Source organism: Esox lucius, chromosome 3, assembly GCF_011004845.1.
Source record: "Esox lucius isolate fEsoLuc1 chromosome 3, fEsoLuc1.pri, whole genome shotgun sequence".
NCBI classification, from domain to species: domain Eukaryota; kingdom Metazoa; phylum Chordata; class Actinopteri; order Esociformes; family Esocidae; genus Esox; species Esox lucius.
Window position 1 is genome coordinate 11939863 of NC_047571.1, and position 14038 is coordinate 11953900.

The following is a 14038-nucleotide window of genomic DNA, read 5'->3' on the forward strand; positions in this document are numbered from 1 at the left end:
TTGAGAAAAAGATGCCTCACAGGACCTCAACTGGCAGCTTGATTAAATAGTACAGTGAAGAGGCGACTCTGGGATGCTGGCCATCTAGGTAGAGACTCCGAAAGGCCATCATCCTGGAGTCACTTCTTCACAGTTGACGTTGAGAATGGAGTTTTGTGATTCCCTGTTTGTGAATCAAAATATATATTATTATGCCAAGCCAAAATAGAAAAAACTGAAGAGGACAAGTCAATCTCCCAAATGCACTCATCTTCAGTGTGTAAAGTTTGTGAATCCCTCTAGTATAAATTATTCATAACAATGTTAATTGGAGCAAACACCATTCAGTCACTCAGTGGGTGTAATCGAGCATTGACAACGTTTGCAACTGTTTCTAAATGAGAACTGCATGATTGATCAGAGACACCGGCTCATTACAGGAGATAATGTGCATACTTATTCAGGGCTTTCTGATTATATACTGTGCTTCTGATTCTTACCAGTATCTACAGCTTTTAATATTTATACATACATATATATATATATATATATGTATATATATATATATATATATATATATATATATATATATAGTGGACTAGAAGTAATCCTAAATGAGATGTTGAGAGGTTTTTAGAAATTATACTGGGTTATTACATTGTATTTAGGGGGGAGCAGGTAGCCTAGTGGTCAGAGCATCTGACCTGAACTGACAGGTTGTTTCATTAATTCCCCAACGACAATAAATTGCATCTATCTCAATGTATGTTCATGTTATTGAATAAGCAATTCAGAACCTGCCTTCTATGTCCTGGCATGTATGGGAGTGCTTGTGAACGCTCACAACTCCCAATTTGATACTGTATGGGTATTCTGAGAATGTGTTTTGCTGAACTGGAAACATTGGCATAGCCTACACTCAATATGTAAAAACTGTGAATTAAATTTGCAAGTCAGTATCTTTGTAATTTAACTCAAGTATTCCTATAATAGGCCTTGTACTAGAACTGAAGGGAATATGTTTCACCACGTTTTATTTCCATAACGTATTTATTTCGAAACACTATTTTCTGATTTACTTGGGACATTTTATTTCACTTTAAAGGTCAGGGTTGAAGTTGAGGTAAAATGCGAACCTTGTCTGCCACTCTTTAAGACAAACACACATCTCACTCACCTCAAGTTAAAGCATGACTTATAAGTTTAATGGGTAAAAAAATAACACAATTGAATATATATATTTTTTATGATTGTGTTATATATATAACACAGTCATAAAATATACACGTGTTTGTAGTCGAACACGTGCACGCACTTCTACACACACACAAACACACACACACACACACACACACACACACACACACCGTTTGTTATTTGTGGTGACGTATAAACCCCTTTAACCCCCACCCCTCCTCTCCCGTTGTGCGGTGGTGGCTCGTTTGTGCAATTCTGAAACTGGTCGCCTGTTCTCAGTGTTTATCTGGTCGTCATGGCGGAGGGACGTGGAGAGCTACCGCCTCAGCCACCGCTTCATCTGTCTTTACCCCCGGCCAGCAAGCGACCGTGCTTGCGCCCGGCTCCCCGAGGGCCAGGTCCGGGGCCTGGTCCGGGTTTTCCGAACTCTCGGTTTCGCTGCCCGGAATCTCTGTTGGACTGTGCCGCTAAGGCTGTAGCGGAGAAATGGGCCTTTGAGAGGGTGGAGGAGCGCTTCGAGCGGATCCCAGAGCCTGTACAGCGCCGTATAGTGTACTGGTCCTTTCCGAGGAACGAAAGGGAAATATGTATGTATTCGTCGTTTCAGTGCCGCGTAGCCGGCGAAGAGGGTCCGGTGGTGGCCACAGGGGCTCCCGCTGGATCTGGGGCTGTCCCTGGAGGGGTTACCAGTACAACGGGCGCCTCCGGGACTGCGGGCACCGGAGATGGACTGCCTTTCCGCAGGGGCATCCGGCTTTTGGAGACTGGTTGTGTGGAAAATGTCTTACAAGTCGGTAAGTAGAACAAACGCAGCACTTTGTCCTTGTTCTCCTTTTACACGGCTTTTCAGATTAGTCTGTGCCCACTAACTCAATAAAGATAAGGATAGGCTGGGCTTATGATATAAGTTTTAAGATTCAAACAAAAGTATGGAAAACCTGGTCTATGATGTAGCAATTTTAACAAAAGACCATAGGCGTTTGGTTAGGATCGAAATAAGTGACCAGAATAATCATAAGGTTGGTTGGGTTACTCTTTTTTAGTCGAAAGCATGATACGTTGATCCGTATCTCAGCTGTTAAAAAATTAAAGGGCTGTCAGTTGAGTTGCCTTCATTGTAGCTGTTAGGTAAATACATTTTTTGTAGTTTTAAGCCTTAACGATTTGAAACAAATGAGTAGTTCCATAGCCTGGATAGAGCATATTCGCGTTTCACATTACGATGAACCGACCCAGCTATGTGCTGGCAACATTCAGCACTTTTTTTTTCGTCGTCGAGGTCTGTGGAAGGCTACCCTTTCCGTGCGCGGACGGGGGTGCATTCTCGGATACAATAGATTTCCATTAGAGGCAGTTTTATGCTTATTCTGCGATACCTCGATTCAGCCTTTATATTTTATAGAGGGTAGTTTATTTAAGACAAATACTGTTATATATTTTCCTATTATAATCAAGCCAACATAATCCGCTTTGATCCAAATCCTAGGCTATCTTTTGTTTATTTGCTCGTTGGACAAGACAAAGGACTCGCATCCAATCTAATATGGAAAATGTTTACGCAATTTTACACACGCGTTGTACGCATCTTTTGTAACTAGGCTTTTTTTAAATTTACTTCGGTGTCTTTTCATTTCAAGAAAATATAGTTTTGTTTGTAAAGAAGGACATTTGTTTTTGGGTAGCCCCACTGCTACACAATAGCTTTTCATTTGAAATGATCGATATCCGTCTAGCATTTCCAAGGCGATCACTGCAAAATAGCCACCGCTGAGGGTTATTTTAGACAAAGAGACACTTCAGAGGCTGCCCTATCCAACGAAACATTGTTTTATTCGTACATCTGTCTGAATAAAAAGTTATGAATATAGGATCATTCTAAACCAATGTAAGAACTGATTAAAACTTTAGTTAGGGTCTAGCAGTCCATTAAACTTAAGGGTTTATCCAACTTTTTCATATTGTTTCTGAATAGTATCAAAAGTGCTTGAATATAATTGAAGTACAATATTATTTCCATATAAGTGATATCATAATGGTCTAATGTTAAGCAAAGCATAAGAAAGACAAAAAAAACATAACATTGCAGAAATTATGATGATGTGTATCATAGAAAATGTATGAAAAAAACAAGCTACTTTTAAAACAGCCTATAGAATGGCTTAAAAGAAACACTTTTAAGGATAAGCAGTAGGTTATATAATTTATTTCCCTGTGTGTACCTATTTTAAAAGAATGAAAAGAAGGAAAATGTTCCCAGCTGGGGAACATTTATACTATTAGGGATACATTCATTTCTGCACTGGTTTTCTATGTCTCTAACCCATTTGTTTACAACAATTTCTATGACTGGGTCATGCTTACTTTGTTTACACTATAACGTCTTCCTATGATGTGCATTCATTAATATGATATAAAAACAAGCTATTTGAATGAGTGTTGCATGTATCTTCAAAACACCTAACCATGCTGTAGGATGAGACATTTGATATATAGGCGTCTGTCTGGTTGTCCCGACCTCAGTCTGTGAGGCAGATGGACTGTTTAGGACCTCACAGCTTCTACAGGGTTATGGAGAAATAGTCATCCCTGGAACCACTCCTTTTTCAAATTCTGGTGTCCTCAGTGTGTCAAGTTTACCATGGCCTTGTGCGTTTGATGGTTCAGACAGGACACGCAAATCCCAGTCATCCATAACCTTGTTACCTGCCTTAAGACGCTCTGCCGACTGTCAGAGCAGGACAGGAGTAGACCTGTTGCTAAGCGCCGTCTCCATTGACTCATGTCTGGCTGTGCCACAGCTTCTTCTTCTCGGGAATTCTACTTACTCTGCACTTTTCCTGTTTGTGTTAGTGGGTGCAAAGTCACCCACAGCCAGGATGGTCTGCCTCATAAGTCACTTGGCAGTGTTTGGGTGTGTGAAATTAATTAGTATAAAACCAGTTTGGCCCAGATACATGGCTTCATCCGGTACGCCTAACGGTATAGTTCCGTATTGTGGGGAGCTCCATTTTGCACATATTGGCCTGAGTTTATAATCTACTCAGGGCTTAAGTCATAATTAGAATAATCAAACCTAGCTTGGTTGTGTGTGCATGCATGTGCGTGCATCTGTGTGTAATCCCCACCCCATCCCCCATACATGCCTAGCTACCCCCCCCCCCCCCCCCCACGCCAGGCAGAGTCTTATAAAGTCCTCAGAGAGGAGGTTCCATCTTTGAGTCAGGCTTTAGGATTATTGGGTCATGCTTTGTTGCCCAGCTGTAGAAAAAGCCCTTGTTCACAGAAGGGGGAGGAGGGGTGTGTGTGGGGGGGGGTATACACACATGGATCTCTACCGCACCGCGTTTTTGACATAAAGTCGTAATAGGTCCTCCACTCTGAAGCTTCACTGACTTCCACTAGAAGGAAATAACCATTTCCGCTGGATTATGCTATGGCAGCGTAGCTCTCGAGGTCTTTGCCAAAGTGTTCAGGTGCATTTCCAGTCACCTGTGGCTTCTGATCAGTTGAGAGGGTTTAAATGAAAGGAAGTGACTTCATTAAGCCAGCCATATTCTAAGTGTTGGACGATTCTCCGCAGCTCTGAGTCATGACTAGGGCCCCTCTCGGGTTTCCGTGCGACAGCAACATGCAGACCGAGTACCATCAGGCCCGTTTTTCCACATCTCATTCACCATACCGTATTTTACCTAGTGCGTTTGCGGTTTCTTTCCAAACTAGACACTGCGAAGGATGTTTAAACAAGTTGGTGCCAATGACAATGTTACACGCGTTGAATACTGCTGGCTCATCTACTTCCTTTTCACAAAAATTCCAAGGGGACCCATTCAAATAATGACCAACCCGTCGTGACCATGTAATTAAACGGACAGGTATAACGTAGTGCATAGTAGGTAAATCTGTACATGCAACGATTCATTTATTACTCACTCAGACCCCTTTCTATTTATTTTCCTGGCTTACTGTTTTCCCAAACTCAGTTGAGTTTGAAGGGTCTTTGTAGGCTGCGTTGAAGCAGATATTAATTTGTTGCTTGACTGTGATGTCACTGCTCATCATTTTGGTCTTTGTATCCTGGGCCACGCTGTACTCAGAACCCATACAGGTTTAACAAGGGACCTCTAATTCTGCTCCGTCTCAACACCCAGACAGACAATATTTAATCAAGACAATTAATTCCATGCCTGCGAGTATCAAAGAAAATCAGTAAAACAAATCTTATCTTCACACTTATTATTAGCACACTCAGGTTTGAAGGACATAGCCATTAAAAGCCTTTTCTGTCTCCATCAAAGGAGGGAAATGAATTTGGTTTGGGGGAGAAGGGAGGTGGCGAGGAGGGGCTTAAGTATGTGAAAGCTTTAATCAGGGGAGAGCAAGAAAAATTCTCCTTCTGACACACACACACACACACACACACACACACAATAAAAAAGTAGCTGGGCCTAGGCCTACATGCTGTTGCTGTGAAGTCGTGAGAATGTGTTATGCGAGCCCCAGTGCCTGACTGTCAGGGCTGACAGGGGCCGACAGGGAAGCGGAGGGGTCACGCTGGATGGATTCTACAGCCATGCAGATCACGTCCCCGCAACCCGTACATTGTCATCTATTCTCCCAACGCCGCTTCTCCTTCGGGTGTTGACTCTGGAGCTAAGGGATCATATGCTGGAGTGCCACACGCCTTCTACCCCTCTTACAAATACAGCATGTGTGTCGTCCGCAGAACAACCTTGGATTCTGTATATTCGCAAACATCGAAAATCAATAGGTGGCCTTGACCCGCCTGATCCCCGGCCATACGACCCTGATGAACTTTGTCTGCGTTATATATTGTTTAGTGCAGATCCCGTATGTCTTCAGCTACCCGGCTCCTTTAAGCATGGTAGAACGTGGTTCTTGAGCTGCGGGGCCATCAATTCTTTCGTTCTACTGTGGACACTGATATCCAGCTTACAGCACGTTGGTAGGCTGGCTCCACCTCCAGGGGCAAAGTTCAACCCTGTTCCCGCTACCAGGCAACCGGTCCCACACACAAACACCCCCCCGCTGGTCTTTGACGTGCGTTGGTCGGCGAGGAAGCTGCCTTTTATCTGTGTTCTATTGTAGCATCCACAGAGTGCGCGTTGGCTGTGTCCGTGCGCGGATTTATCACATAGGAATGAATAGTTAAATGGAGTTTCTTTGGAAGCCGCCATGCCAACGCACTGAGCGAGCCTGTTAGTCCTCACAGGTAAACGGTTGTTATCACAGGTTGGCCGCCGCTTATGTGTGACTCATTGTGACAGGCTTTGACATGGACGTTGGACAACGTGCAACCTCAACTGCCTGTCAACTTCACTATGCAAGGAGCCATATGTTTTCTGTCAGCTCCTGGACAAGAAGCACAGGTGTAATGATTTCACCGGCCGCTGTCCGTCTCCCTTGTCATTGTAAGAGGAGCAGAGAGCCAGAACTGCACCGACGGGCACTTATTATGGCTTCGTTTGGTCGCAATTGCACTAAGAAATGCTACATAACACCGGGGGGTTAACCAAAAGGTCATGTGGAGATGGGAAGGCGAAAGCCGTTGGGATACACAAATTGACAGGGAAGATCGTCAGACCCCTACTCTGCACCATATGATTGTGCAGAACCAAGGGGGAAAAACGAATCCCTAATATGTCTTCCCCTTCCGGTCTTCAAACGTCGCCGCAGAGTGTTGGGGAGTGTGGCGTCAGAGCTGGGAATGTAACAGAACTGGGAGAGGAGAACAGACAGCCGCAGAGCAAGCAGTCTCTATACAAGCCTTTTATCCAGCTGAGGTTTTGTGTGCCGGGAGTTTTGTGGCCAGTTCACATGGAAACTTAATTTTCTCCATCTGGACTGCAGGGAAGGATAATGTGTATTGAAGAAGGGGTCAAATATCCTGCCAAAGGCTGGAAGACAGAAGGTTAGAGGAAGAGAAAGGAAAGAGGCCTCTGTGTGAAACTGTGCGTGGAACATTTCTAACGGCGACTGGTTCTTGTGGAGATTTTGTTAGCTAGCTATATGAACATCCTCGCTCATAATACACGTGCCTTCTGGTCTTTGCGAGCCGTCTGTCACTGATCACCAAAGGTCTTTTGGTACGGTGCACTTTAAGATCCGGCCTTCATTTTACTGGCTCAAACCCAATTTCTTTCTAGACTTAATTTTTTGGTGTTTTATTGAATCAAAGGGCGACCCTCTGTGTTGACCTCTAAATATGGATTCGAACACACCGATGGAACCACAGCTGGCCTTTGCTGTACTGTGCGTGGCATGGCCGCTGGAGTGGAGGTCACAGGCGCACACATTTTGTTTTCCAAAGCCACTTGATGCCCATTTTGCCCTGGACAATTTAATTATATTCAGGCGGAATATAATGTCATTAATCCCCTCATTGCTTCTTATTGAGATTTCTCCCTGATGGATTGAATTAGGAAACCCGAAAGCTGGACGTATTCAAGGATGTCTCCTGTAAATGGCTGTCTATATCAACATTGAAGTAGTACCCTGTCTCCAGGCTTCCACTGCTACAGGCTGACTGCACAGTGGTACACTACCTCGACTCTACACAGGGCCTGTGCTAGTAGTGTGCTGTGTAGGGAATTAAGGGGCATTTAGGACTCCGCCTGCGATAAGGTAGAGTTTATGAGATGAGCATCAAGGACTTTCTGAGCCAGTTAGATTTGAACTTTTAACTCTGGCCATTCGAGGTCCGTTTGGTTTGTCTCGCGTTTTTTGCAGAACGGTAAACGTCATGGACTTTGGGCCGTTCTTCAGCTTGAACTCTTCAACCCTTGGAACTGCCCCCCCCCCCCCCCCCCCAGGCTGTGAGTAGTGTTTTTCGTTACTTGCAGTCATCAACACATTTTCACCAGAACCAGACGGTTTCACTTTTGTTTTGTGTTTCCCGGTCTTACAAAACAGGCCGTTGTCTAATGCTTTGGTCATGGTGTGCGCTAGCGGTCCTTAACAATGGAGTGCTATTACTATAAAGAAGACCGTAACTGCCCGCCCATTGCTCCTCATTGTGGAGCACATTAGCATGACGTTATGTAAAGCCATTTCCCGTTGTCACAGGACATGTCTCTTCTAGGTTCTTGAACATCGCAAGTGCTGCTAGTTAAGTGGGAGAAGAGGAGAGTGGAACTACGCCACGCGGATTGCACCTCCGCGCTCTCGCGTCTGACGGCGAATTTGTCCAAGCCGACAGTGTACTCTCAGAGTTCACAGGTGTTCGCGCGAGCGAGGCGTTTTCACCGCCTATTATCAAAAAGCGAGAGGTCCTGATGGGGTGCATCGTTCGGCGGGCCGTTATTAGGCCTACGCCATAGACAGGGGAGGGGACATCTAGGTCTGGGCTATTCAAAGCAGTTAAAGCCCAGTCCCCCTTTCTGCACTGAAAAACGGTACTCCCTATTAAATATTGATAGCCTCCTCAAGCTAAAGCCCGGCCTTCGAAATGGCGCATAATTGTATCAGGAGGGCTACTTCTGCTCCCTACTCAGGCCTGTATATTAAATGAACACAATATAAATACCAGTGGCCCAGTCAGTCTCCCTCTCTCTTTCGCCCACCCTCTCTCTCCCTCTCTCTCTCACCCGCTCGTCCTCTTCCTCCCGGCTCTCGTTTTCAATATGGGCTAATGACAGGCCCGTGTTTCTCTGCAGCGGCTCCGCTGATATGGGCCATTAGGCACTTGGTTCTGGCAGCCAGGCAGCTGAATGAACAGATGACTGCAGGAAAAAAAGGGTGGAGGAGGAGAGGGGGAAGGAGACCAGAAAGAAGGAGGGGAGAGAAAAAAGAACTAAAAGGCAAATATGAAAGGCAGAGTAAATAAGCAAGCTGTCACCTCCCCCACTCCACGAGTGACGGGAAAAAACGCTGAAGCGCCCTGGTGAAGGAAGCTGGCGACAGACACACCTCATTAGTTTTCCTCCCTGACACTTTTCATACCACTGGGGGAAGTGTGTGTGTGTGGGGGGGGCATGCAAAGTGCAACAGCAGACAGACATGCAAACATGCAGAGAGGGATAGGGTGGGGACGAGGACACCCCCCCACCCCCCCACCCCCTCCGCCCTGCCGTGCAACATGATTAATGTGGGCAACAGCCGCAGGGCTTCTTCTGGACCCCTAGACCCCTCAGTCTCATCCACTGACCCCCCCCCCAACCCCCTCGACCCCCAAGCTGCACCCCCCCACCCAAACCTCCCAGCTTCCCCTGGTCGCGGGGCTAACAAAGCCGCTGTGGCGGTGGACGCGGTCTGGAAATGTAATCCAACGTGACTGACTGCAGCCTGGACACCCGGAAGGACACGGGGGGGGGGGGGGCTCACTGGCTGCCTTGAGAAACACCACACTACCCCCCCCCCCCCCCAAAACAAAATGAATACAAATAAATACTGCGCTAAAACTGACCACGCGGTCGGTTGTATTAGCTCAGTCCTCTTTAGTCGTTCCTTTAGTGGACATTTCATCTTGCTGTTCCCTTGTCACTTCCACCAAACGGGTACTTGAGAACAATCCCCCCTCCATTGCTTCCAAAGTGCATCTAGTTTCCTGTCCCACAGTAAACACTGAACCAAGCGGCGTATCTGCTCTGCGCAGAAGTCATAGGGGGAAGGGGGGGTGTGGGTGGACTACCTTGAATAGCCCCAAAGAGCAAACCCTGGTGATGGCCAGAAGTGAAGGGTGTGTGTGTGTGTGTGTGTGTGGCTGAATGGAGGGATTCTGGTTAGTTGTCATGGTGTAACAGGATCAGGGTGCCCTTCACCCCAGCGCCCTGGCCTGCACCGCGCCAGGCCATTATGGGGCTCTCCATAAGAACGGCTGGCTACACAGGCTTATGTGTTAGGCCTTCCTGCCTGAGGATGCAGGGCGAAGGGCCCACCGGCTCCGGAGCATGTCCCTTCAGAGATAAATCTTCAAAGGGCCACCGAGCTTCAGGCCCCTATTGCCGAGTTCAGAGGACGGCAGCGGCGGAGCTGTTGGTGTTCATAAACTAGTTTGTAAGCGTTGTTAGAACGTTTTGTTAGGTTACAGGAGCACACTGAGGCTTAGTCATTAACTGACAGTTGGCGTGTTCACTGGGTGTAGCTGGAATGCGCTACGCCGGTTGTATACCGTGCTGATTGTCCCCACAGCGTTTGACTGGTCAATCATTAATCAGCACTCCTCCACGGGCGCTTATTGAAATTTGAAATATGGATTCTCGTGGTTAATAACCACCATTAGTAGTTACTCAGGGCTGCGGAAACATTTGAACAATTGGGTCACGCGAACCACTGGAATCAATGGCGCCACGTGCGCGGCCCGTTTGTGTTCTCGGGGCATGTAAGTAGCTAGCTCGATACGACAGGCTTCGGAAGAGTTCTGTTGACCATGTCGACATGGTGTGTTTCTGGGGGACAGATTTCTCTCGGCTGATTTAAAGCTAGGGCCGGTCCGTTTGTTTGTTCTGCTGGACGAATGACATAACGTGATTCATGTGGCGCCGGCGTTAGCCATAGCTAACTTATCCCTCCCAGACCACATTCACGGTGCCCCCCCCCTCTCCCCCCCACCACCACCACCACCGCACGGTTTCAATTAAACCCAAACTGTAGCGCTTCGCCACAACTTTTGATATGAAATTCAAATTTTCACCTAGTTTTATTTCGGCCTTAGAAAAGAGGGGGTGCGGTGGGCTAAGCACTTTTTGTGCTGCGGCAGCAGAAAGAAGCAGCCGACGTGCGGCTCTGCAAAGTGTAAATCAGTGTTGGAAGTGTTATGCGTTATCTCGGGGATGAAACTGCCTGCTGCAACAATGGGATTAAAGCACAACAGATGAAAGAAGCAATTAAACATTATCTGATCAGATTCCCCCAGAAAGGCACTTTCTTTCTGAAGTTTCCTTTCTTCTTATATGGTCTTAACATCCTCTTGAGTCACAGGGTAGTAGGAGTAATCTGCAGGGTTTCTGACAGGTAGACGCTTGGCTAGATTTGAGGGGGCCAGGCTGTGAGCTCCGGCACATATCTTCTATTCTGGCTGGATGACAATATGCTGTGATAAAGAGAATACATGAATGTCAATTCCCACACCAAGTCTAAATCAATCATTTACCCTTTCACTGGGCTCAGATGCTGTGTAGGCCACATCAGAACCTTGACCTTCAATCTGAAGAGCTAGCCTGTGTCCGTGTATGTGTGTGTATGTGTCCATGTGTACGTTTTTTAGTATTGTTCTGAAATCTCTTGCCTTTATGTCCAATTGAAAAACCATCGCTTTGGCTCAAATGTGATATTAGTCTTTCACTGTCCTTTTCATGGGAGGATTTACACATTTCCATGGCGGTATTCAGTACATTGAGGTGATCCAATCTGGGCCTGCATTGAGGCAGCCTCACACACACAGAATTTGTTTTCATCAACAGTAAATGGCGGATTATCTTGGATCCACACAATGGCTGGCTAATGAAAGGGTACGGCAGTGGCCTTGCTCATCACACACGACCGTGGCTGGCTGGAAACAGGTGTCCCTCCCCTGATGACTGGGGCTGCATGGTGCAAGGGAGAAGAGGTCCTACTCTAAAGGATAAAAACACACACACACACACACATTAAGGGAATATTCATGACCACTACCTTTCATCGTTTTTCCTCGCTTGATTCCGGGGGCCGTGAAATGGAGGGAGAGGAAGGCTCCGGCGAGTAAATCAGTGGAGTGATTGGAGAGGCCTTTTCTGGATAATTCTGTTTGATTGGAGTCTCAGGCCCTCGTTACCGGCCCTGTCCTGCAGGGAGAAAAGGGAGGCCCCTGCCTAAACGGCCCGGCCGACCGCCTCGATTAGCCACTCTCCCTCTCTCCCCGCTGCAGCCTTCGCCTGGGCCCCTTTGTTGTCTTCTTGCCTTTCTTCCCTCGTCACCTCAGTATTCTGTACATCACGGCTCTGACATTAGAGGTGGCAGGAGTCTTTGAACGCTGACGGTGATGATAGAGCCCACCTCTGGCAGAAACGTTGCAGTTAGGAGCTGATTGGGTTTTTCTTCTTTCTTTCTTTTCTCACCCGTTCATTGGCTTCCCGTTCCTATTTCTGTGTGCTGCCTTTTGAAAACACTCTTTGACCGTATCGACGGAAGCCATGCACAGCGCACATTGTGCCGTACCCGTGGCTTCCTTGTTTTGCCTGGTGTTTTCCTCAAACCGGTTTCCGTCCGCCTTTGTCCCGTTCGTAATGCAGAACCGTGTACTTTAGGAAATACAGGCTGTTATTTGGATCTTCTCCTTACATTTGACGCGTATTTACCTACAAAACAGCTAACAAAACAACAACCCATCTGTTCCTGTAAATGTACCTAATGCGCTCCCATGTGATGTGTCAGAACAGTGATATTCACTAGCTAGGGCCTCCAGGCTGGCTCAGTATTGCAGCTCAAACAGTTGTAATGACAGCGGCTTTGAATGGTTGGGTGTGCTGTTCTATCCTTGGGGAAATGCAGCAATGCTGGGAACTCCAGAGGGAACACAGTATGCAGTCAAGTAACTAGTGGTGCTTTGTGGGTATCTGTAATCAGACCTGCTCAATTGTCAAGCCCCCACCCCCCTGCCTTTCTGTAATGTCCATCACAGCCAGTGTGGCCAAACCCCATGCTAATGGTGCTATTACCGTTGACTACTGGAGTGTACACTGTGCTGCGAGAGAGGACAACATTTGTCTGTTGCCATGTGACTTTCAGGCTGCAGCCAATGAAAAGAGTCCTGCCGTGCTACAGCTAGCCACGGCTAGTGATTCAAGCCTTGAAGAATGTCTTTGACATAGAGGACTATACAACCGGCTTATATCTCCATTCAGCAGCATGTCTGGCTGGACTCTTGTTCACGGGGCTATACCTCTGGTGTAGTAAGACCAAGACAATGCTTGAGCTAATCTTTCCGCAGCCCTCCTGGTCATGCCCGTGTGGGAGAATAGGGTTTTCCCCTCCTCGTCTCCCTGTTCTCCCGTGAGTGCTCCATCCCATAGAATTTCAACCTGCCTCATGGCGCACATGTGTCATAAACACTCTGCGAGTTTTGAAGTCAATTGAATTCCCACAATGGTCGCCTGCCTCTCAGTTTCCCTCCGTTTGAAAACCTAGAGGCCTCTTTTGTATGTCAGGCAGCCTTTGTGCAGCCTCAACTTCAAAGTATGCCGTTTCATTCCTAGTTATGGAGCACCGGATTCCTATTGTAGTAACATCAATGGTTTATAACATAACAGTGGACATTCAACCCCTGATCCTTATGTGCTAACTGGCCTCTTAGGCTGCTAGCTATTTTCCACCCCCATTAGCTAGTTATCCCTATGAGCATTCAACCCAGAGTGGACATTTTTAGGCTAACTAGCTTCCTGGATATGACTACTGTGGATTTCATTGAGTTACACAACTATGCAGGCTATCTTTAAAAAGCCACGGTAACCCGCTAGGCCGCAGCCAGGCTAAAGTGTGCCCAGGAATTTGTCTTCGGGGCTTTTCTTTTTTAGTCTGATTTGTACTCCATCCTTGATTGGACAGGGAAAAAAAGGCCTCTCTCATCAAATCCCACTATTAATATCTGCAGAGCGCCCCTCAGCAACCCCCCTCCGCTCGCCTGCCTCGCCTGCATTATTAACAAGCCTTTTCCCAATTACCATGGATGAGACTGCTCTTCAGGGTATTTGTTCAGGTAAGATCTCTGCTTAGCATATCTGATGGATCTGCCTTCACACGATGATTAGAACCTTCCTGGGTCCGTGAGATTTAGAGCACACCGCTCTGCTGAGGTAGCCCATCCACTGCTGATTGCTGTGAGTCTGTAATGGTCTTCTCCCAAACTGCCAGGTCCACGTAGCCCAACACC

The 14038-nt window shown here is 46.8% G+C and overlaps 1 protein-coding gene across 2 annotated transcripts in view; it reads left to right on the forward strand.

The window, feature by feature from the left end:
• The first annotated feature begins 1411 nt into the window (after positions 1 to 1411).
• The window catches only part of zswim5 (zinc finger, SWIM-type containing 5), a 45420-nt gene continuing 32793 nt past the window's right edge, over positions 1412 to 14038 (forward strand). Inside the window, exon 1 of one of the 2 annotated variants that reach the window (XM_020045510.2) lies at positions 1412 to 1970. In XM_020045510.2, the coding sequence (XP_019901069.1) occupies positions 1472 to 1970 (499 nt within the window). In that variant the 5' untranslated portion in view covers positions 1412 to 1471. The remainder of the gene's footprint in view (positions 1971 to 14038) is intronic. The other variant, XM_010891362.3, reaches the window with a different exon arrangement.